Below are 25992 nucleotides of genomic sequence, written 5' to 3' on the forward strand. Positions count from 1 at the left end.
ATCGTCCTGGCCCATTGTGGGGATCTTTGACGCTCTGACAAGTGTAATTAGCAGGGAAGTGGAGGCTGCTGATGAAATTGGCAAGTCAGAGTTGGGGTGGGGGTGGGCAGCAGGCCACGCAAGGAAACCTTGAGGGCCAGGGCTTAACCTTCTCCTTCTCTGACAGGCTGTCCTTGACCACACACCTTCAAGGATCACATTCCTTCCTTCAGAGCTTTCTCCTCAGCCGTGATTTTATATTCATGAGTGTGAACTCCATGAAGCAGAACCTCACCATCTTTGCTTTTGTTCGCATCGGTATCCCCAGAACACAGAGCTTGGCCCCTGCCAGCTGCTGAATACATACTTGGTGAATAAATGGATGGACGAATGAGTGAATGATCTTACCTCCTTTATCTTCTGTATGGTTTTTGGCAATGTAACGTCTCTGGGCCTCAGTGATCTTATCTCTGAAATAGAGATGGATGGGGATAGTAAAGGACTGATCAGCGGCCATGTGGCTGTTCCTGCTCATCTGCTCCCCTGGTCTCTTATTTCTACTCCCCTCTCTATGAAAGGCCAGCCCTGCTTGTCTAGCTACCCAATACCCATCTTGCCATAGCTCGTGGTTAAAACTCAGCCTTTTCGATCCTGCCTTCTTACATCTGCCTGGAAATATAGATGTGGATTAGCCCTTCCAACCAGGGTTGCTCAGTGCAGGGTGGAGATGATACATCGAGGTCACAGCAGAGGCTGTGGTACCTGAGAGCACCATGCTCACACCCTGGCTTTGCCATGTGTTAGCTGTGAGAGTTTGGCTAATATTATTGAACCTTCCTGAGCCTTGCTTTCCCCATCTGTGAAATGGGATGAATATAATGCCTATGCCTCGGAGTTTTTATGAGAATTACATGAAATAATAAATATAAACCGCTCGGCTCAGTGGCTGCTGGCAAATGCATGATAAATAATGGCTTTTACTTGATCTGTCATCAAAATTGACAAACCAAATGCCATAGATTGTTTACTTGTCATTCTTATCAGATCGTGATTTGGGACAGGGACCCAGCCTTTGATCTGTGTGTCCCAGTACACTCTATTGTGTCTGGCTCATCAGAGGTGCATAATAACTGCTTGAGGATTGACTCGCTACATTAATGAAGCCCTGGATGGCAGAGAATGTGTATTAATCATTTGTGTGTCCCTCGATGGTGTTTAACAAACTGTTTTTTCACATGGCACTTGGTTAATTATTATTTTTTCGAGGAAATAAATAAATGAATATGTGAATGAGGAATTGAATTACTAGCGAAACTTGCTAAATATATGTTGAACTGAGACAAATTAGTAGATAGGAAAGGACTTTGGGGAAGAGGTACAAGCTCTACACTAAATACAGGTCCTTGATGGGTATTGTGATTCTTCCCTGATTCATTTACACTATCAGTTTCCTTTGACATAAAATCATAAGAATGTAGGAAGCTGCCCCTTCTCCTGCACATCCTCTACCTCTTATCTTTTCTTTTGTGTTCAAGCTGTTGGCTCCCCTACCTCCTCACTGGAACTGAATGTGCATGTCTGTGGAGGAGGAAGAAACCCCAGGCCTGTCCCCTCCTTTATACAGGGAGGTCACACTCAACAGTGAATAGATGTTGAACTGTTTTTCTTCGCAGAGATAGATTTGCACGATCCATTACCAAGCTCAGATCCAATGCATCTGTGAGCAAAGATGGGTGTCTAGGGACACGTGACCCAGGCTGTGCCCATAGACAGTATTAGTAAGTGAGACTAACAAGCTTTCTGGAGGATTGAACTCGAGACCCTGGCTGCACTAGCCCAGAGTAAAAATCAACTAACCCTTTAGATTGAGAGTCCAGAGAGAAGTGGAAGAAGGAAACTTCCATTTAGAAAGTGACAACTGTATTTCAGTCATTGTAACTGAAATTATAAATTTATTCATTCATTTAATCTGCTTATAGCCTTGTAAGTAACAGACAACTATTATCATCACCATTGAACAAAAAAGAAAGAGAGGTTTGGAAAGGTTAAATGTCTGGTCAGTTTTGCAGGGCTGGCAAGGAACTCAAATCTCTGCCTTGCACTCACGTGGAAATCTGTCTGACTCCAGAGCCCAGCCACAGATTCTGGGCCATGGGGTGATTTGTGTGAATGATAGAAGGCCTGATGGTGATTTACTTTATAAGGGACTCTGCCCTCCAGGATTCTGTTCTGCAGAACAGCTTTCAGTGTCCAGAGCAGCTGCCAGGAGGTAAAGAGAGGAGGAACAGAGCCATTTCGAGTCCTGGCAGACATCTGACTTCCTTACCCCCAAAGGAATTGTTGAAGCTGGCTGGAGCAAAGTGTGTGATTTTGTGAACATGTGTGCATGTGAAGCAGGGACACATGTATGTGGGGGAGGGCATCTGTCCCTGTATATGCATTTATGAATGCATGAAAATCTCAATGCCGTATAATACTCTTTTAATGGAAACATTGATCCAGTGAAGTCAAAATGACTTGACAGTTAAAAAAAAAAAAAACAAAAACAAATGTACATCTTATATAATTGTAATGAGATTTGGAATATCTTAATTCATCAATAAAAGAGCTCAATATGCCTCATCTCTCATTATTATTCAGAAATTTAAGAATGAGTTCCAGTGAATTCTTAGGCTAGGTTGCAATTTCTGTTTTTATGGCAGTCATATTTTGTAGAATGCCAGACTCATTCATAAAGATTGGCTGGGAGTAGGAGTGGGCACCTATTAGGGCAGTGATTCTCAACCTATTGTGTGCTTTACCATCACCCACCTGACTTTTTTAAAATATTGATGCTTAGCTTCACCCTAAATGTTTGAAAGGAGAGCAACTAAAGTTTGAGAACCATGATGCTTATCTGTGAGGGTGAATTTGAGGTATCCCAAAGCTTGAGAGCCATTTGCTAACTGTTATTTATAAAAGATGCAAGCATAAAGGAGCTTCAGTGGCTGGGTCAGTGAGAGAACATTTAAAGAGGAAGACAGATAAGAAAGAGGCTTTAAGACCACTTGGTGTATGCCAGAGCTTCCCTACAAAAACACAGGCAAGGGAGCAGGTCATTCCTCTTGTGCACTATAGACAGTGTCTGCCCCTCCCGTCACTGTACCTGGAAGGCAGTGATGGGCAAGCCTGCCCAATAGGCAGGTGGCATCCCTGCCTGTGGACCCAGTGCTCTCTTGGCACATTTTCTCGAGCACTCCTATACCTCCGATGGTGAGAAGGGGGAGCAAGGTGCAGGAGAAGGTATAGGCTATGCCATCCATGAGAACATGCACCTGTGCCCCTGACTGGCTGTGTGACCTTGCACAACTTACTTAACCCTGCTGAACCTGTGTGCACATTTGCAACATGGGGATAATCACTGTATGGCTAGATAGGTCTCTGGGTGGTTGTGAAATGATTGATGGGTGTGTGGCACCTGAACATAGTGCCTGCCTGGCATGTGTCAGCTGTTTAATAAATGGCAGTTACTGTTAGCAGCGTTTTCTGACCCATTCAAGATTTCTTCCTTTTACTTTATATAATCCTCAATCCCAGAATATACAAGGGAACTGCAAGTCTGCACCAATTTTCTCCATCTGAGGGCAGATGGACTGTGCATCTGCCCTCTGTGACGACCCTGAGTCACAGAAGCAGGCATTAATCTTTCTCTCCATAAGGTACCTGGTCAGGGTCAATGTACTGATGTCTCCTGCATGACTTAGAGCCCCTGCTCATGTCTCCTCACTTCCCTCACTCCCTGAAATGCTTTGTGTTGACAAAAAGATTAAGCATGGATTCTATAGTTGTGTATGTATATGTGTTTATATGTGTGCATTCAGCACTCTATGGAGAGACAGAACCAATAGTCTCTAGATGCAAATATAGAAAAAGATTTATTATAAGGAACTGGCTCATGTGATTATGGAGGCTGACAAGTCCCAAGATCTGTAGTCAGCAAGCTGGAAACCCAGGAGAGCCGGTAGTGTAATTCTGGTCTGAATCCAAAGGCCTGAGACCTAGGATAATTGATGGTGTAGCTCCAGTTTGAAGGCCAGCAGGCTTAAAACCCAAGAAAAGGGAATGTTTCAGTTTAATTCGAAAGGCAGGAAAAAAACTGATTTCTCGGTTCAAAGTCCATCAAGCAAGTGGAGCTGTTTCTAACTCAAACGAAGATTAGCTTTTTTGTTCTCTTCAGGCCCTCAACTGATTGGGCGAGGCCCACCCACACAAGGGAGGATGATCTGTTTTACTTAGTCTACTGATTGTGATGTTAATCTCCTCTGAACTACCCTCCTAGAAACACCTAAAATAATGACTGACCTGCTCTGGCTCTCTGGGCACTCTGTGGCCCAATCAAGGGTGGGTCCAATCAAGGCCCAATCAATTTTCTGTTGACACAGAAAATTAACCATCATGGTGTGCATTTGACTTTATTCCCACTTCTTCTGCAATGTCATATCCTTGAATTCCAAAACTGGAGGAAAAGTCTTAACATATTTTTTTCATTATTGTCATTTTCAGAGTCATTTTATATATTTCTAAAATTTCTTCAGGAAAAACCCTTTTCAACATTTAGTACCAGCATTCCTAGTCAAATGTGAATAGTAACAGCTAGCATCTATTCAGAACCTACCTTGTAACAAAGATTCTTGCACATATTTTAGATCATTAATCTTGTGCAGTTGGTGAGGTAGGTACTATTATGATCCCATTTTATAGATCAGGAAACTGAGCCCCACAGAGGCAGGAATTGGGCCAGCTTTCCACTGTTTTATCTTTCATTGAGATTCATTTCTGTAAAGTGGACACATGCATATACACACAACATATAGAATAAAAACTTCAAAAAAACTGATTTAAAATGAATAATCAAAGATTATCATGATCTGAGGTTTATTTATACACACTTTGTTCAACAATGTAAAATTCGTATGGAATATGCTCTACTTTATGATTCTCATTCTACATATCAAGAACTTGAGACTTTAGGGCACATTTATTTGCTTGAGGCTGTACTAGCAGAAGGGAGTTTGGATTTGTAACTTCTACCTGGGGCTCCTTCCCTTATGTTTCCACTGTCTATAAGATCTCAAAGGATTATTTGGAATAGCAGCATGCTAGATGGAACACAAACTGTTCCTGCCTAATTACTGGAAGAAGGGCCAAGTAATAGGCAAGAGGCAGGTAGGTGGTGGGTGGATGTGGTGGTGCAAGCTTTTAATCTGATTGCCTCTGTTTTCTCAATTATGTAGGAAGCAGAGCGTTAGCCAAGGGTAAGGATGGGGGAGGAGGTGTTGGAGGTTTTGAGGAGAAAGAAGAAGGTTTGAAATATGATCTAGAGAGGAGGAGAGTGAACAGACAAGGACAACATAGTGTGATGTAGGCAGTATTCAGAGCCCACTCGAGATCAGTGGTGTGGGATTCAGAACGGGACCAATCAGCATAGTTGCCAACTGCATTCATGTGTGGAAGGACAGAACTAGAGCCACAGGATCATTGAGTTTAACCAGTGATGGAGTGTTTTAGACAAGTATGATGAAACGGTGGAGGGATGAGAGAGTTGAGGTTACATGAAAGGGTGTGAATTTTATGGGCCACAGAATTTAATCTAAGTAAGGAGTGTGGAGAATACATGAGGTTGGTGAGGGTCAATAAAACAGTGGTTAAATGAATGGATTTTAATTCTCAGGAGGCCGTAGAAAATTCTGGCGTTAAGAGGAATGATCTGGGAAGGTGGGACATGAAGGTCAGATATTGGGATTCTTGAAATTAGGACCAAGGAAGGGTTGCAGACATTGGTAGTCTAGGCTTTACCATGGGAGTGGGGGTGGATGACAGGGTCATTTAAGAAGAAAAGTCAAGGTGCTGAGTGGTTTGAGAATTGAAAGGATCATTTTAGTGGCTACTGAAGTCAGCAAAAATTAAGGAGGAGTGTTGGAGAGGACAGTGAGCCAGACTCTGAAATGTGGAAAGTTGGGGATGAGTTGGTGTTAGCATGACTGGAGCAAGTGGACAGGATGGTCTGATGGTAGGAATTAATGACCTTAGCCAAAGGCACAGGGTTAATCGGTGGTAGAGCCAAGTTTAAACCTACTCAGTCTGGCACCAGAGCCACACTCCTGGCTGCTTTGCTACTTACTGACAAATATGGTGTTCTGCTGCTTAAATACTTCTAAATAATAGACGTTAAGTAATGAATAAAGTCATGTCAATATTTCATTTGTCTTTACATGAGATTTACATGCTTAAAGATAACATGAGTCTATAAAATATACATGATCATCATGGTTTATTTATTTATATTTGAGAGAGAGGAGAAAAGGGGCAGAGGAAGAGGGAGAGAGACCACGCCCAGCACAGAGCCCATGTGGGGCTCAGTCTTACAACCCCGAGATCATGACCTGAGCCAAAATCAAGAGTCAGACGCTTAACTGACTGAGTTACCCAGACGCCCCCATCACAGTTTATTTTTAAAATATAATGTTAGAAATGTGTTTTCTATTCATCACATGGTAATGTTAGTTATAATGACAGTAATATTTGTTGGCTTGTTCCATGTGGCAGGCACAGTGCTAGTATATGCACACTCATTTATATACAATTCTAGGTACTGTTTTTTCCACATTTTATAGATGAATATACCAAGGTTGAGGGAAAATAAGTGCCTTGCCTGAGGTTGTGGACTATGGGGGACTATCTCCTCCAGGACTCAGAGCCGGGTCCAGCCTCATTTGTCACATAGTCTAGTTTTTTCTTGAGCACCCGCTCCATGACGTGCTGTGCTAGACAGTGAAGGGAGAGCAGAGATGATAGCAGAGCTCTTTATATCTGATGAAGGGAAATATCAACTGAATATATAATAAATTGATTTGATGTGTAGGTTTTATAAAGGAAAATGCTTTATATAACAAGAGATATAACCTAGTCTTGGCACACCAGGGAAGGTCTATTTTGGAAAGTAATTTTTAAGCCAGACTTAACAGAATAGTATAAGTTATCCACGTCAATGGGAGGGGAGAAATTCTAGGTAAAGAAACAACATCAGGGCACCTGGGTAGCTCAGTCGGTTAAGCATCCAACTCTTGGTTTTGGCTCAGGTCATGATCTCAGGGTTGTGAGATTGAACCCAGGGCCCAGCTCTGGGCTGGGCATGGATTCTTCTTAAGATTCTCTCTCTCTCTCTCTCCCTTGGGGCAACTGGGTGGCTCAGTCCGTTAAGCATCTGCCTTCAGGGTCTGAGATCAGATGGCTGGAGATTCTCTCCATTTCCTTCTGCCCTTCCCCTCCTTTCTAAAATAAAATAGATACATTTTTAAAGTCTTTATTTTTTAGAAATATTTTATTTATTTGAGAGAGAGACAGACAGAGCACAAGTAGGGGGGAGGGGCAGAGGGAGAGGAGAAGGGGGCTCCCCGCTGAGCAGAGAACCTGACTTGGGGCTCCATCCCAAGACCCCAAGATCATGACTGAGCCAAAGGAAGACACTTAACCCACTGAGCAACCCAGGTGCCCCTTAAAATCTTTTTTAAAAGGAGAGAAAAGAAAGAAAAGAACATCTGCAAAGGTCCCCAGACTTAAAGGATCCTATAGGAACATCGGGCCTCATTATCCTTATTATTTAACTTCTGACAAAGCCACGGGTTTAGCAGATAATCTAGGCATCAGCCGTTCCGGTATGTACTCCTCCCAGAACTGGTACTGATTGTAAAGACAGTGGCACATAATAATCTCTCCTTCTTATCATTAGGATAAATGGAGGCATGGAAAGTCTTAGCCAACAGTGTAGCTGGAAAAGTCATTTTTATCATTTTTCTCTTCATCTTTTTTCCTGAGTATCTTGCAAACTACCTTTCTCCAGAAGTATTTTTTAATGAACCTCTGTTCTTTCTTTGTTTCACTGTTCCCTGCTTGCAAATGCATTTACCTCGCTAAGGAAAGGAACATTTGCTCAAAAGCTGTCACATTACATATGGATATGATATCCTCAACCAGGACCCCATGGTGTAGCCCTAGCTCGGCTGGAACTTCGAAGACTGTGTTTCCACCAGAAACTTAGCCGAATGTGGGCCAGAGGCAAGCTTTAAAGGATTTGCTTTTCTTTAACTATGGAACAAATTATTTTCCTTTGAAAAACACTCTAGTGACAGGTAGAGATATATATAAGTTCAAAAGAGGCTCCTGGTTTCTGTAAGCTCATCATGATGTGCCTTACTTGTCAATGCCTGCATCTGAGACATTCTTTTTCTCCACACTGAACTGTATACACACACCCCACATACATATATTCATGTCTTCTCTCTCTCTTTCCCCTCTGCCTATTTTTTTCCTTCCTTCTTCCCCCCCTTCCTCCCTCCCATCCATCCATCCATCCATCCATCCATCCATCCATCCATCTCTTTCCCCTCCCCCTCCCAGGCAATGAGTCTTGAGCCCATCACCAGACATGCTGACCAAAATCTTTCAAGCTCCATATTGAGGTGCCACTGTTAGGTGGAAAGTTGCACTTATTCAAAAAAGCAGCGTTTGAAATGCTCTTGTCCACAGAAGAAGTGGTCTCTTCCTGAACTGTGAGAGCTAGTGTGAAGGGATTATCCAGTCAAGGCTGACCGTGCAGAGTGTTCACTCACTCACTTATGTCTAGGTTACATAGTGGGAGAAATGCCCAAAGACCCAGTCAAGTCAAGACCACAACCAACTTCTGGCCCAGCCAACACCCAAAACCAAAGGGAAAAACCCCGTGACTGCTGCTATGTCTTGGGAAAAAGGAGGAAGAGTTGAGGAGAGAAGCTCAAAGCTTGGGAGATGCTTGTGGTTAGGAAAGATTCTGCATAAACTGTGGATATTGTGTGGATGGGGGAGAGGAAAAGGCAAATAAACGATTACTAATAGTTCTCAGCATCCCCAGTTTGCGTGTGTGTCCTTCTGGCTGCTCCGTGTCCATTGCTGTGGGGCTTGTCTGTAGCGGAGATTATGCTCCTGCTTGAGGCAGTGGATCCCATGTGGTTGTCATGCTGACCCTGTGAAGGCCCCTGAGTCTAGGCCATCTGTAGCTGCCCACACGGAAGGACAGTCTTCAGGGTCTTGATTTGTCAGGATGAAGAAATTAACAAACAGATAAACTCTTTCCTGACTTCTGACTCTGCCAATTTTCCTAAACCAGCAAGATGTGACTGGCTTGGCCAATACAGGACAGAGAATATTGCAGGCCGCCTACTAAGTGGGAGTCAAGACACTGAAGTATCCTTCCGACCTCAGGGTTCAAGCTTCTGCCCCACATCCGGCCTGATGCTATCCTATCCTTGGGCAGCTCTGTGGCCTTGCGCTCCTTCTACAAAACTGACATTGGCACAGTCTGTTCGGTAATGCCACCCACTCCTGATGGAGGCAGTGCTTTTGCCCCACAAGCAGATAGAAGCTAAGGTGGAAATTATTATTCTGTTTAGCATTCACCCTCCTCCCATCTTGAGCCCTGGAATCCAAATGGGAGTTGCCTCTGTTCAGATGCCTCTCCTTCACAGGCTGCAGAGATTGGTCCCGTTTACTCATCTGATTCAGGACACGTCAAGCAGTCCCTCCATGGGTTATTTTTTCCTAGTGCAGAGGGGGAGCATCCCCTCTGCGGTGTGACCCTTGGAAGCAGAGCTGCAGCCGCTGGCAGGCAAAGTCTCTACCATGTGCTTTAGCCACTTGGAAAGCATAAAACCTGAAGACTGAAAACAAAGCAAAGAGAGGAGAGGGACAATTTGAAGGCCAGAGGCCCTGATTCCAAGCATCCCCAAGGCAATCTCCGGTTCAGGCTGGATATAGGACTCACCGATGGGCTTCTTTTGGGTGAAACCAGTTCTTCCTTAGACTCCTATGCAGACAGCCTTGCCACAGAGGCCTTTCCTTGGTCAGGTGGTCACGGCTAACTCAGCTCCAAAGTGTTTTTTGGTACTTTTAGGTTCAGTTCTTCATTGCGTTACGTTGCCTTTTCCCATGTGGCCCCCTGTAGCCTCTCCGCTCAGGGGCACCCAGCTCTCCATTGCTATGACTTCACCACCATCCCCCAGACTTCCCAGCTCCCAAGACGTGCTCTACCACTGTGCCACCACTTAGCCTATCTCCTGTTGGGCTCCATTCCCCTTCCCGTCTCCCTATTCTCTTCGTCCTGACATACATATGTTTCTTCAGAAAGACTAGATTCCTTTGAGGGCAAGAATCTCTTTATCCCAACTCCTTTGCCTCGTATAACAATTCAGCTGCAATAGGCCCTCCATAAATATTTGCTAAATAAATCAAATAGGAATCCCCATTTCTTTGATGGATCATCCTTGACTAGTGGGGAGAAAATGAATAAATTCTCTTTTATTCCTTTGCTGGAGCAGTCTACAACTCTCACCATTTCAGAGGACATTATTCCCCCCTCTCTGTGTATTTAATGTCAACACGTGTAGTCACTGTCCTGTGAAGTGTTAGCCAGGTGGAGCTTTGGTGTTCCTGTATTCATCATTACCTCCTCTCCAGGCAACACACATACCTGGACAACCTGAGTTAAAGCCTGGTGTTGCTGCTGCATTTGCACCATGGGGCAAGACACCTCCTCCTATATAGAAATTAGGGAATCTCCTTCCTAGAGTATTTATATTTGATTCCGGTAACCAATAAATTTAACTTTTTTTTAGCAAATGCTTGCAGGGCACTCATTAAATGCCAGACACAGTTCTGAATGCTTCAGCTATATTAAATCGTGCTTCCTCATAACAACATTGCCAAGTAGATATAATTGTTACCATCAACCTCATTTTACAGGTGAGGAAATGGGGACACAATGATTAAGGAACTTGCTCAAGATCACACAGTGATTGGTGGCTAAGCTGGATTAAAGTGGGCAGGCTGGCTCCAGAACCCATGTACTAATTGCCGTACCCTGCTGCCTCTCATTGTGATCTGGGCAAGGTCTACCCTGTACATCTGCGCCCTTGGAATCTGAGTTGTCTTTCTCAATCTCCGGGCCCCTCGAGAACAGGAAGGCTCTTTGGTCTGACCTACCTAGCAACATGCTGATGTGTGCTTAATCAGTGTGCTCATTGATTTATTACCTGTGGCTTGAATACAGGCTTATTTATGTTATTCTACGGAGTTAATTGTTCACATTGTAATCAATGCCAGTCCTAAAATTTGGCTCCTTGAAATATATTTTCAAACAACCTAGGAACCAAGCCAAGAATTAACTCTAATTACACATTATACCAGTTTTGAGTACTGGAGATGACTCGAAGGCAAAATGTTTGTGATTTAAAATTATTAATCTGATAGTAAATAAAATGTGATTTTGCCCAGCAGAGAGATAAAATTACATGGCACTCTTTTTGCATTGCCCTTTCTAGGTGTCAAGGATCATGTAGGACTTTTTCTCCTAATGATTTCTAGACCTTTTCTTGAATTGATATATGATTTTTAGCTGCCCAAACCCACCACTTGCTGTTCAGCAAAAAAAAGAATCCTATTCAAACCCCTCTCTGTGGGTTCATCTCCAACAAACAGAACAAACAGGAAAAACACATGGGGAGAACTGTTTATTTGATGCAGGAGTTATTCATAATACAGTGTGGGACACATTTTGGAGCCAATTCTAGTTGCTTCAGGGTATTTCTAAATTGAATTCCAGGAATAAAGTGTTTATAAATAGTAAGCATAAAAAAAAGAATGCATTCATCCCAGCCACTTCCTTATGTAGTTCCAATGGCTCCCCTTGCAACTATGAACTCCTTTGGCTAGTTAATTGCTTAACTACTTAAGTTGGTGGTGCTCAACCCCATCAGACACAGCACCCTGTTTTATAATAAATATTTTTAGCCCCTTTAATAATCCTTACATGAAATTCATAAATAATGAAATCTACACATGGAAGATTTGAACAATAAATATAATGTCTTAACAATGATTAAAAGAGGGACACCAGGGTAGCTCAGTGGTTAAGCATCTGCCTTCGGTTAAGGTCTTGATCCTAGGGTCCTGGGATCAAGTCCGGCATCAGGCTCCCTGTGGGGAGCCTGCTTCTCCCTCTGCCTATGTCTCTGCATCTCTCTATGTGTCTCTCATAAATAAATAAATAAATAAATAATAAATAATAAATAAATAAATAATCTTTTAAAAAAAGCTTCAATGTTTAAAAGAGAAATAAAAAGAAAATAATTTATGATGATAGTATAACTAATTTAATGTGGAAATGCTGTGGTACTATTGTGATAAGAGAAATAATAAAGTCAACAGACATTTGAACCTGATGTAGATTCACCTTAATATATGAAGTAATATATGATATCTAAAATATGTAAGAGCAATGTAGACTGATCCAGATGTGCTATATAGGTGATTTAAAGATGGTGACAATGATATGATTTAGCAAACTTATGAACAAATCTTGGTAAAATTTCTAATACTGTATAATCTTCCCTCGATTTACATGGTAGTTACACAAGCAGAAAATTTACTATAAATATAAGCAAGATGCTTTATGCTTATATGTAAATGCAGTTAGCATCTTGGCTCAGGTTACAATAGGCAAGTTTTCACCTATGTTAAATGTGTGGTAAGGTATTCAGTGGTTCACAGGACATATGGAAATGCTTTGCTGTGCAGAGCCATCCTGAGAACTGTACTGCTCTAGCCTTTCTAGCCCTGCCCTCTAAATGCCAGTAGTGTCCTCCACATGCTGTGTATCGAAGAGCAACCATGAATGTCCCCAAATGCACTCTATTGGATGATATCACCCACGTTGACAAGCACCAGGTTACTAGCATTAGCCCCTAATCATAATTATGTCAGTTTATTCGGCTGACTTTTTCTAGTTCTTGTAGACATGCAAGTTTTACCACATGTCTACAGTAAAATCCTTAATAATTGGATTATTTGTGAGACTGAGTTCCATGGAAAGAGTTCATCCAGTACACATGATGTCTAGTACCCAACACAGTCCCAGGCTCTGCTAGTCTAGCTCAAATGAGTAAATAGTTTTTGAGTTAGACATTTGGGCTCATCAAAAGATATGTACTATTTAAATCAAATGGTTTTGTTACTTTCAAGTATAAGTGGCAAAACCTGGAAGCTCACAAGGGAGACTTGTAGTTAAGAATTATTTTAAAAACACCATTTCAAGTGTTTCTGCTTGAATGAATGACATTAAAATGTTTGAAAACATCTGGAACCTGTCAAAGATCCAGAATCTCCATGTCATTTTGAGTAAGGAAGGGGAACATGTCGAGGACTCTGTATGAGCTGTGGCTTTGGCCTGAGGAGATTTGCTTAATCTTCATAGTGGTCCAGAGGCAGCCTTTAACTAACCCTGTTTTTACCAGAAAGACTCAGTAAGGAAATAACCTGCCCACAGTAAGTCATTTGGATCGACAGCAAACGGGGTTTGAACCCAGACCTGTCTGATTCCAGAGGCTTTGTCTTTCCCAAGAAATCAACGCTGCTCCTCCTTTGTGAAGTGAGGCAAAGCTAAGTGTGTGTCTGTTAAATCTACCTCGGAAGGACCATGAATAACAGCTTTGTGAGATCCACCTGAATATAACTTTACTCTATATGTGGTTGTGGCTGTCATGTCTATTCCTTTCCACTCTCCTACTGGCTCAGTGATTTTTATGTTGATCCTGTTCTTGATCTGGATCCAGCATTGAGGGGCTCATGCGAAGCTGCCATTGGGGGAGTCTGGAGGGCTGGGACAAGGCCCTCTCCATCTCTGGGTCTCCAGGACCCAGCATGGCACCTCACACAAAGTGGATGCTCAGGCAGTATTTGTGGGGTTGACTTTAATCGAATGATGTTTCTCCTTTTAGGCCTTGGCCTTACACGATATTTCAGCGGGGCTTTGACCTGGTTTTGGGAGAACAGCCTTCTGATAAAATATTCAGGTAAGTGGCTGTCTAGGGACTCGCTTGTGTATGTCTACAAGCCCCACGTCCCACTTCCCACTAAACTTTCTTTCCGAGAGATAACGTGTAACCTGGGAAGCACATTTAGCTGTTCCACCCTCCCCGTCACAAAAGCACCGGCCCCACACTCTCTCCTGGGGATGCCGTGGAGCACGTTGAGGGCACACAGCTCTGTGTGGATCCTGGCATCCTTCCCTGCCTGCTCTGTGAACCCCAGGCATTTACTTAGCCTCCTGTAGCCTCTAGTTTCTGTGTCTGTTAAGTGGGGCTTCATCATACGCCCGGTTCTGTTGCTGTGGGGAATGTATGAGATAATGCGGGGAAAGCCCCTGGCACTGAAACTGCACAGAGCAGGCAATTAATGTCGGTTTCTGCCTCTCCACTTTGCATCTAATTTGCACCTTTTTCATAAAATCTTGTTCGAAATGAATCTGTCCCACCCCTGCCTCCTCCTTTTCTCAGTTCTCCTTCGTTATTATTTTCTTCTCGCTACTTCCCTCCTAATCAAGTTGGGTGTCTCTGGCCCCTCTCAAATTTCTACTGCCATACCTGGAATAGCACATGCTGGAAAAGCCAATGAGCCGAGGAAGGATTTGGGTGCTACCATGAACTATTGGATTTTCATAAAGTTTAATTTACACCAGGCTTTAGCTGGAACACGTGTTTATTTCCATACTAAGATCTGATCGTCCATTTATTCTTTCAATCTATCCTTCACTCAGTGTGCGTCTGCTTACTACCAGCTAAGTGTCTGACGTTGTGTGTGGCCTAGCAGCATGGACTTGAATGCATCTCCTTCAACATGCACGCCCCCAAGTAGAGGAAGTAAATGGCCCTGCAGGAGGGTCCGATGTCAAAGGATGCATTAAGCCAGAGCGAGGTACTATGGAAGGAATGGGGAACAGTGGGGAGCAGATGGGAAGCTTGTTTCCTTTTCTCTGCACTCCTCCAATGTGTTGAGTCTCATGTATTCACTGCTCCCCTTCCAGGCCCTTCCCCAGACCCTCCATGTTAGCCAGTCCTAGGTGTTCCATTTTGCTCCTGTATGTGCTCCCTGGATCTGGCTCCTCTGCCCCAGCTTCTCCTGGCCCTCCTCCCTGCTGGCTCTAGGAGGACTGGGTTTGCCCCTACAGTGTTCTCCTAAGGCATGCTCTTAGCAAGAGTGCAGATTTACAGAATCACTTGCTCGCAGAGCCTCCCCCTGCCTTTTTCCCTCCTGAGTGTCTCTCCCAGGGGAGGCTAGGTCACATTAATGGCATAGGCCACAGGCTGCTTTTGAGGATTTGTGCTGCCCAAGATGTCAGCGATATTCCTTAGACTATGACTTGGGCTTTTAAACTTTCCAACCGTGATTTATCATTTGGCTGACTTTGTTCTCTCTCATTCTGCTGCTGGTCTGCTAGGACCTTCAAAGGGTGATAAAGATAAGGCAGATGGAGAGCCTTGTGGAGTTTGGCTGATTAACGCAGATAAGTTTCCTCTCCCCTAAAAGTCAACAACTAACACTTTGAAAAACTGGGGCCTTAATGAAATTGCTATTAGAGCAGAACCTGCATGAAATCTGTGTTTCCATCCCCACAAGCACCATTTATTCTTTTCAAGTTTGTTAGCTGCCAACTGGAGGTGATAGCCAAGCACTAACAGAGGGATCAGTTGCATGGTTCGACTCTTGCAGTCAACTATTTCAGGAGCCAGTGGGGTGGTCAGTCATCTTGGTGCTTGTGACAATAACTAGTCTCCCTGACACACGCAGTGGGTCATGATTTACCTGTTTCAGGTATTCAGAACTTTAATCAAAACCACTCTAGGACAGGAGTAAACCAACTGCCAGTGACTATTCTGGAAAATTCTATGACCTAGTTGGTTAGTGACTGTAATCTCTTAAAGAAGCTAAAGACTGTTTACTTGCCATTCTGCACACCTATGATTTAGTGTCCTGATGAATTCCAAGCCACTGCACATTTCTGACATTTGAGTCTTTGAGTAGTTGAATTCCCGTTTGTAAGTCTGTATTATAAGCTGCTCTTCTCCTATGGAACCTTCCATTCTTAGTCAAAGCTATTCCCTACCTGATCCACTGTCCCCAGCAACTTGAACACTTCCTACTCTGTGCTTTTGCTCATCCTCTTTCCTCTAGCAAGAATATATTCTCCTCCTCATATAAAAACTACCTATTTTCATGCTCTGGACCATTGCAAGAAACTGGTTTAGATGCTGTCCATTGACCAAACAAATATGACTGACACAGTCCCTGACTTCAAGGAATTTACAGTCTCATCTAAGAATTGTCCTCCAGGAGAGTCCCAGGGTGCTTCAGAAATGACCATGATCTTACCTGGCACAAACTAATTAATTGAGAAGTTCTGAGACGTGGGACCAGGCCATGAGTGTTTTTTCAAAGCACCATGGTAATTCTACTCTCTACCCAGGATTGAGAAACACTGCTCTAAAGCTTCTCCAATCCACTTTTCCTGCTCCAAATATCTGTAACACACTGACTGTAGTATTTATTTGTCAATTATTTTATCTCATGTTTATTTTTATTTGCCTATTTATTTCCCCAGTGAAATGGTTCTCTTCTTGAGGGAAAGAGTAGTACCTGACATGGTTTTAAATATTTAACATCTAACACACAATTTTGAACACAGTAGATCTGTAGCTGACCATTTCAAGTATTTCCTAAGGACTTGAAACCAGATTCATAAAAGACCTTGATACCCAACCTAACCTTGTTAATCTGCAATCCCAACAGAGCTGGAAAGGGCCTAAGCTAGACTCTAAGGGTCCCAGGAAGCTGAACCTTCAGCTGAGTCTTCTCAGCAAACCCAGAGTGTGGCCCCAGAGACTTCCTTTCCATTGTGGCTAGGATCATGCAATTCCACTAGACCCTCTGGTGCCAGGATTGGTGCAGACCAGATTCCTTTTTCAGAAACCTCCCTTCCACATGTGTACCTGTGTCACCAGAAACAACACCTCATCCTAGAATGGCCTGCTCTGGGAAAGAGTGGAGATGCCAGCCCCAGAGCTCTTCATCCATTTCCTCCCATTCTCTTTCATCTCAAGCCACGGTGAGAGTACAGGCTTCTGCCCAGTCCTCGCTGGCAAGCGTTTGCCTCTGAGCAGAAGTTTTAAGTACTAGTTCAGCAGTGTCGTGGGCAGGACTCAGCCTACAGCTGAGCCATCAACTGCAGTGGTCACCACCAGCTGTCATGAGAGAAGGCCCAACTTGGGAAAGCAATCCAGATGCTTTCCCAATTTCTCTTTGGTGGCTTTTTGAAGTCATCCCTGCCAAATCTGTATGAATGAGGGACAGATGAGATTTCAGGACACAGCTTTTTTCTCTGACAGTTTGTTCTATATTTGGTTTTTGGAGTTACTCAGTAAATTTTGCAGAGAAAAGAAAACTTTAGAATTTCATAGGCAGGAGCCAGTATGGGCTGGAAAGCTGCTGTGAGCCATACTGAGTATCACACCAACCCCCACCTTTCCCACTTATGGAGAAGGTGACCTTGGAGTGGTTGTTTAACTCCTCCCAATCTTAGTTGACAAATCAGTAAAATGGAGCCAAGAGACCAACCTCACTGGTGAGGATAAATGGAGCAGCTCTACAAAGCCCCTGCCACATTGAGAGTTCTCAAGTGAGGTTAGTCTCAGCCACACCTGGCTGCTTCCTCTGCAGGGTTTCACCTTGTTCCTACCAGGGATTGAAGATTACACTGTTTTTTTCTTGTTAATGTGGTGTACAGTGTTGTGTCTCAGAAACTACTATGCACTTTAGAAGTTCCTCACAACGTGAAACCCAGAATCATCTTGACCATTAGATCCATTCAAACCCAGAGATTAACACATATCCTGCTCTAAATGAAGGATAATTTTCACCATCTCTTCTACTTTTAAAGTTGAAAGTGGAGATTAAATACCCTGTAGCCTATGCAAACCAGAGAACATAACTAAATCTCCTTATTGATCAATCAACAAGTATTTATGGAGTGACCCCCCCCCTTTGGGCCAAAATTTTGTGTTAGATTGGGAGAAACAAAGATGGCAAAGATCCTCTGCCATCCAATAGAGCACATTCTCCTGAGTGGTGACAGACATAGGAAAAGACGGGGCAAATTCAGCATCTCTGGGGCAGCCAGGGACCATGTATGTACACAGAGGAGCGTCCCCTGCTCAGCCTGAGGTTGAGTCTCAAGATCCTGGAGGACTTTCTGGAAGGGGTGGGAATTTTAACAGTCTTAAAATGACTGGAATCCAGCAAAGAAGAAAGGGAAGCAAATTTAGAAAAGATTTAAGAGCAAAGGCAAAAAGGTGAGAAAATTAAGGTGACTTTAGGAACTACAATTGGTTGCCCCATAGAAGCCGGAAGTGTGAGGCAGGGTTTGCTGAAAGGAGAAGCTCAAGAAGTGGGTGAGAATGACATCTTTGGAGATATCGACTTCGTTCTGTGGGTCTAAGGCACTGTCGAGTTTTAGTTGCAGAAAAGTGTGGCTTCCTCCTCCCCTCGAACTGTTGCTGCCTGCGGAGGAAGGGAGAACTGAAATGGAGGGACACAGAACCCTCTTCCAAAAGGAAAATTAACCGTCAGAAATATGCTGGAACTGCCAACTGTTTCCTAAAATCTGTTTCATAAATTATAAGCTACAGGTCCCAGATTTGTTGCTCTGCCTCAGTGCAAACTTATAATTTTATAACCAAAATAGAAAACAAAAATTCACCTCTATGTCCAAATAAACAAATACACTGCTTCCTCCCCGGTACCATCCAAACTTGTGTATGTGCTCTCTGAAATAACAGATTATTTATAATACTCGTGGTGCTCTCAGCCCGGCCTGCCTGTTATAACGTTGCCCTCAAGAATGTCCATGCTGACATGCAGCATCAGCATAACTGCTTGCATGCTGTTGCCTTCGACTCACTTCATCCCTCAGTTCCAAATTCCAGGCTCTTTGGGGCAATCCCTTGCCCTGAATTGGCTCCTTAATCTTGCCAGGTGAGGGTGTGTGTGTGTGTGTGTGTGTGTGTGTGTGTGAAGGGGCTGGCATGCCTTCAATTTTACAGCTGCCTCACAGAAGAATGAAGTGGCAGGTGTCCTCTTCTGTCCCCTACAAACGGGCCTCCCTCACCTGGTGTAGACCCTTCCCTGCACCCTGGCACAGACCCAGCCCCAACGATGGCTTTCTGTCCCCAGGAGTGGGAAGAGTGGAGTGCCTCATTCAGAGCAAGAAGCATCTCTGCTACCTCAGTGCTGCTTAATGCAGAGATTGCCCAGCAGGTCAGAGTGAGGTTGGGAAAGAGAGGACAATCTCCCAAATCCTGGCTGCGTCCCACTTGCTCAGCGGTTTTGCCTCTCGCCCGGGCACTGGCCTTCTCTCCTTCCAGCTGTTCTAGCTCCGAGGGCTGTCATTCTGGGAGTGGGTGAAAAATCGCATGAGCCTCGGTCAGTGGGTATTCTCTGTGGCCAGCATTTCAGAGGGCTACGTTTCTCCTAAAACATTGCGCACCAATCCGTCTGGTTTCCCAGCCTCTCAGACAACCCCAGGGAGTGGAGAAGGGAGTGCGTGGGTTAAGGGAGAGGTAGGAGCAGGATTCTAAAGTGGTGCTCTGTGACCGGCATGCAGATCAAGCCAGGGCTGGGTTCTTTTTAATCGTATGCATTCTTCAATTGTTCCTCCCTCCACATTAAGTTGGAAGGGGCCTCCAGACTGCCACAGCCTTGTGATATCCCACCCACACTGGCTTTTATCCCATAGACTATTTTTGACTGTGAACACAGAGTATTTGAATGCCTTTGAAATAAAATGAATGAATAAATAAACAAATAATCTTTCATGGTTTCCTTAAGCTCTCCCTTGAAATGCTGATTGATTCTTTTATTCCTTTTAGCCCCAGTTATAAGAATAATAATAACAACAACACACACAAAAAAAAAAAACCCACAATCTCCTCTGTCTCCAGAGGGTTACTGCCATTAGCTGAGGGTGTAGGTAGGAGTGCGGAGAATATATCCAGGCTTGTTTCTGTTCATCCTCTTCTCTTCTCCCTGGGGCTCCTGGCTTTGGTCCTTTGTGTGTGCATCGCACAACAACGGAAAAGGGGGAGCTTCTCCCTTCCTTTCCCTTGGTAGCGTTTCCCCGGGCACAGAGAGAAGCCATCGCTACCACTGTGAGCGTGCGATCCGAGGGATGGGGATGGTGGGAGGCCAGCCTGTCTCTTCAATTAAAGTGCTTCCAATTATATCTGACTTTGGATAGAGGAAGCCCAGCTTCACATCTGAAGGAAACTGGAATTCGATTTCTGAGGGCTTGATAAAAACCACTTGCAACAGCTGCTGAGTGGGTGCCATCATCAGTTGTCCCTGCCGGCTGGACGTGTGCGCAGGAGTGGGCCTCTCTGCCTCCCTCGGACTCCTCATCTTGTCCGCAGCGTGGCAGGCAGCTCCCTTTCCTGAAGAGGCGGGAGGGCTGGGGAGCAAGCCCCTGACGGGAGGCCGGGCCCTGCAGCCGGGGTGGCGGTTCCTCCAGCCGTGACCACGTGCTGTTGGGTGTCCCCGCAGATTCACCTACACCCTTGGGGAGGGCATGTGGCTGCCCCTCAGCAAGAGCTTCGTGATCCCACCAGCCGAACTGGCCATTAACCCTTCAGCCAAGTGCAAGACGGACATGACCGTGATGGAGGACGCCGTGGAGGTCAGGTGAGCCCGGGCCCAGGCCGGGAGGCCACGACGGAGGCCCGAGCAGCCGGGAGGCGAGGCTGGCAGGCGGCCGTGCCAGGATCCCGTCTACGTGGGTCAGTGTCCACACCCCAAGGCTCATGCTCTGGGAGCGGCCATAAAATCAGAGTTTGTAAGCACTTCCCACATCCCCTAAGGACTGACAGCAATAAAATGTTCATTTCCTTGCCCAACTTAGACCTCCTTCTTTGACCAGGCATTGCAGCCTTGGCTCCCTTCCCAGATCTAGAGAGTGTCCATAATTTGTTAGTCCAAGGCTCCGAGTGCGGGCGACCTTTACTTTTGGTGAGCGGGAGCGAGAGGCGCGCCGCGGCTGGCTAGGTAGGCACTGGGGCTGTGATGCTCCCGGCGGCACCCAGAGTCCCCTTGACTCCTCGCCCGTCCCCCCGTGTCTCCCCACAGAGAGGAGTTGATGACCTCGTCCTCCTTTGACAGCCTGGAGGTTCTGCTGGACTCCTTCGGGCCGGTGCGCGACTGCAGCAGGGACAACGGGGGCTGCAGCAAGAACTTCCGCTGCATCTCAGACCGCAAGCTCGACTCCACTGGTTGCGTGGTAGGTCGGTCGGTCCCATCAGGTGGGGTGGGTGATGGTGGGGGCACTGGAGGGGGGCACGGGGTTAGACATAATGCAAATGCACAGATGGAAATACTCCGTGAATAAGAGAGAAGGCGCCTGGCTGGCTCAGTCAGTGGAGCGTGAGACTCTTAATCTCTGGGTTGTGAGTTCGAGCCTCACACACTGGGTGTTGAGATTACTTAGAAATAAAATATTAAAAAAAAAAAAACAAAAACGAGAGAGAAGATCAAAAAATGACCCCTCCCTGGTTGTCACTACTGTCTAATCTAAATTATGAATTTTCTCAAGGGCGCCTGGTTGGCTCAGTCAGTTAAGCCACCGACTTTTGTTTTCAGCTTAGGTCGTGCATGGTCTCAGTGTTGTGAGATTGAACCCAGGGCCGGGCCCTGTGCTAGGCGTGGAATCTGCTTAAGATTCTCTCTCTCTCCCTTGGGGCACCTGGGTGGCTCAGTCTGTTAAGCATCTGCCTTCAACTCAGGTCATGATCCTGGCATCCTGGGATGGAGCCCTACATGGGATCCCTGTTCAGCGGGGAATCCGCTTCTCCCTCTACCTCTACGCTTCTCACTGCTTGTGTTCTCTCACTCTCTCTCTATCTCTCTCTCAAATAAATAAATAAAATCTTAAAAAAAAAACAAAACACAGATTCTCTCTCTTCTGCCCCTCCCCCCACCTCCCTCTCTTAAAAAAATTAAAAATAAAGGGCACCTGTGTGATTCAGTTGGTTAAGTGTCTGCCTTCCGTTCAAGTCATGATCCCAGGGTCCTGGGATGGAGCCCCGAGTCAGGCTTCACACTCAGCAAGGAGTCTGCTTCTCCCCCATCTCTGCCCCTACCCCCTGCTTGTGCTTGCTCACTCACTCTCTCTCCCTCAAATAAATGAATAAATCTTTTAAAATAAAATAAATAAATAATAAAAAATAAATTGTGAATTTTCTCTTGACAGAGATGTGAAGCTAATCACCAGTCAGCTAATCACAAAATATTCATGGAGCACCTACTATGTGTACTATCACTATCCAAGGGAAATGTCATGAATTACATAGCAGGATCCTTTGTTTCCAGTCTTACAATCTAATTGGTGAGGGATACCCCCAAACAGTTTGAGAATTAGCTGCTTGTTAGTATGATATCAACTCTGATAAGAATTCGACTACGTTGACTGTCATAGGAAACTCTACTCTTGTCTTGGGTCAGATGACATTAAGAGGAGATTTCAGGAGAAACCTAAATGATGAAAGAATGATGAAAGAAGCAATTCATGCCAGGAATGGTAGACAAAAGTAAAAATACATCCCCTTTGAGACCATGACAATGAACTCCTACTCCGCCACCACAGGTAGTTTTCTACTTTGTCATCACCTATGGGTACTTTGGCCATGTGTATAATATGTGATGCTAGAACCTAGAGAGGCCATTTGGTTGAGAGTGTGCTAAGATCGCTCCTGCACTGGGATGAGGAGTGGTTCAACCATGCAGGTAAAGGGAGGCAGGAGCAGATGAAGCCCTCAGCTGCCAGTGCCTCTGTATTGGCGTGTTTGTGGCCATCAACACTGTTGTGTACTGCCAGCCCTCCTTTCTTTTAAGGGCAGAATGGTGCAATCCTCACAGAGAGGAGAGGACAAAGAAGGAAGGCAGTGAAGCCAGACATCAAGTGGGCCTAAACGAGAGGGAGAGCTGGTTCATCGAGACACGTAGTTCTGCAGTGTTTCTGGGGCAAGGCCAGGAGCCCCCAGCTTAGGGAGAACACGGTGCCTCATCCTGCTTCCCAGTCTGACAGTGCTCCAGTAAGGGGACCTGGAGCAGGGCAAGCTAGGAGGAGGTCAGTCCGTCTCTCATGCATCCCCTTCCTGGTCTCTGAGCACCTGCTCGGTTCCCCGAGCTGTGCTCCATCAAAGATGGGTGTGTGTCTGGGATCCAGGGTGGGACTCTCTCAGCCCTGAGGCCTCCCCAGAGTTTCATAGATTAGACAGCAGCTGGAGGGAGCCTGATTCATCTGAGGGAAAGAAAGTGAAGAAAAGAATAGAAGAGAGAGGAGGAGCAGGTAGGTGGGGACCTGGCCAGTCCATCAAAGGAAAGGAAGCAGAACAGAGGACCATCAGGAAAGGACAAAGAAAAATGTTCTGTAGGCTCTGTCTTCCAGAAGCAGCCAATAGGTAAGATGAGGTCCAGGTTCTGTCTTCCAGAAGCAGCCAGTAGGTAAGGTGAGGTCCCACAGCACTCCCCTCCCTTTGGCTGGTCCACTTTCAGATGTCTTAAGCAAGGAGCTTCCCAACTGGGTCCCTCAAGAGACAATTTCACTGTCTAATGGAGCTCCCGGCTGAGATGCATTTTCCCCTTCTATTCAACCTGCATTTCTTCATTCAGATTTCAACATTTCAGTCCTCACTATACTCTTGGGACATTCTGAATACTGAAACACTATGTGTGCACATGCATGGATCCCTGTCTTCACCCCACCCCTATCCCAGCCAGTCCCGGATGAATTTGAGTGTGCTCACACCTTCATACACATGCACATGATATGGTCTCCACCTCCTCCCACCTCTCTGCCCCTTTCCTGAGCCCCGAAGGGTTGCCTGTCAAGTGCCTTCTGTTGGTGATCCTCACCCCTTTTACTTGGCATGTAGCCTTGCTGGTATATTTTTGTACTTTTAACACTGTAATCCGTGAGACAGAGCTAGCAGGAATAGTTCCAATGAATATGCATTTGCAATAAGGCCTCTGCGTTTTAGAATCAGAGCCACTGCAGAAAGTCACCCAGTTATACCAGGGCTTGGGATTAGCATAACACTTTGAAGTCACTGGTCCACAGTGGCTGCTGGGGGGAGGACAGGCCAGCTGACTGACTGGCAGGCCATTCAATAGACTGTTCTTCCTTGGCCATAGAACACATGATCCCTGAGACAGGAGGACTGTTGGAGTGAGAGCTGAAAACCGTATCATGACTCTTGGGATCATACTGAGAAGTAGATCAGGGACTTTACCCTGAGCTGAGCTGGACATCAGTACAGTCCCAGAACCAACCAGAGTCATCTAGAGGTAGACTGGGCACAGAGAACCTGGCACCAAACTGCAGTTTGGGAGAATTGAGCTATTGTCTATGTAACCCTGACGTTCAGTTCTCTGGGTGAAGCCTTCTCAGGAAAGGCATGTTTAATGAAAAGAGAAAGAGATGAGGAACTCAAAATACACTGGCCCTTAAAGGAACCTGCTAGATGTGGGACAAGAGGAGGCACCCGTGTATTTACCTGATTGGACACCAGCCAGACAGGTGGGGCTGGTGTGCAATGGCCGCTCAATCTTCATTCTTTCTAGGAAGGCAGGACATGTTTCTCAGTTATGCATGGACTCCCACAGGGTTAATTGCTACCCAGCTAATTGCTCTATTGTTTATGTTGTCTCTGAGGACAGGAAACAAATGCCCGTGAAAGACACAGACCTGTAGAAGCCATAATCACTCTGTTCCAAACCAGACCAGTCTCCCAAGGCAGGAATTGCTGAACCTTCGGGAGGGTTCCCAGAGCCGAGGTCAGCCACTCACTTCTGAGAGCTTGGGTCTTACTTCTACCCATTGTCCTTACTGTGCCAAGGCGGGAGCAGTAGTCCCTCCCTGGGAAGCACAATAAGCAGTGAGTCTGTGTCCTGTGAAGTTCCAGAGGTCCTGCAAAGTTCTGTATTCATGTCCTATTGCTGCTGTAACAAATGACCACAAGTTTAGTGGCTTAAAACAATACTCATTTATTATCTTACTGCTCTGTCGGTGAGAATCCAACATGGAGCTCACCAGGCTAAAATCAAGTATTGGCAGGGCTGTATTCCATTCTGGAGGCTCCAGGGGAGAATCCATTGCCTTGTCTTTTCTAGCTTCTAGAGTCTGCCCTTGGATTTTGGCTCACGGGCCCCTTCTTGCATCTTTAAAGCCAGCCACATTGAATTTTTCTGGCCATTCTTCTGTAGCACATGCTCTCTGATCTTCCTCCCTCATCCACTTTTAAGGATTCTTATGATTACGTTGGGTCCACCTGGATAATCCAGGATAATCTCCCCATCTCAACTTGACCTGCAAAACCCCTTCTGTCACGTAAGGTGATCTGTTCACAGGCTTGGGAGGTCATACTGCTGACATCTTGGGGGCCACGAGTGGGAGAAGGCTGTGGGATCAGGGCAGACTCGATAGGCAGAAAGTCGGTTCCTACTCCCAGCTTGAATGAGAGCATCCTCATTCTCATCAAGCCTGTTATTGAGGTTTAAGTTAAAACTTGGAAAGTCTGAAAATTATTTCCAATTCTATAAAATAATGGAAACCCCGTGCTCTACTGCTCCTTCTTCATCTTCACACTCATCCTGAAAGTGGCCAAAAGATGCCTTTGCTTTGTGTGCTATCTGCATGTGCTTAGGTGAGCAGATTGTGGCCTTGGAAGGTAAGGGGTTGGCTTTCCCGCGTTCTCGTGTAATGAACACATGACCTTCCCCACCAGAGCAGTATGCTCTAATGAGCTTTGAATTACCCAGTGACCGTGCCGCCCTTCTGTCCACACGCTGTCCACAATGGTTTCCCACAAAATGTGTCATTTCACCTCTACTGGAGCGCAGACATGTGGAGACCATTACAGATGACCATATCTCTTTCTCTCTGTAGGACAGTAAGCAGAAGCGTATGCTTCAGAGGCTTTCAGAAAAATAGGGACAGGAAGCTGGAACATAAATTTAATTCCATCAAACTTTCCCCTTGGGAGAAGTCCTGTGTGGCTTGAGCTTGCA

General features: G+C 45.3%; 1 protein-coding gene across 2 annotated transcripts in view; it reads left to right on the forward strand.

The window, feature by feature from the left end:
* ASTN1 (astrotactin 1) overlaps positions 1 to 25992 on the forward strand; it is a 296944-nt gene that overhangs the window by 184710 nt on the left and 86242 nt on the right. For both annotated transcript variants that reach the window (XM_038542419.1, XM_038542420.1), the window contains exons 9-11: positions 13824 to 13898; positions 20476 to 20613; positions 21055 to 21205. In XM_038542419.1, coding sequence (XP_038398347.1) covers positions 13824 to 13898; positions 20476 to 20613; positions 21055 to 21205 — 364 coding nt within the window. The remainder of the gene's footprint in view (positions 1 to 13823; positions 13899 to 20475; positions 20614 to 21054; positions 21206 to 25992) is intronic.

Source organism: Canis lupus, chromosome 7 (genome assembly GCF_011100685.1).
Source record: "Canis lupus familiaris isolate Mischka breed German Shepherd chromosome 7, alternate assembly UU_Cfam_GSD_1.0, whole genome shotgun sequence".
In the NCBI taxonomy this organism is placed as follows: Eukaryota; Metazoa; Chordata; class Mammalia; order Carnivora; family Canidae; genus Canis; species Canis lupus.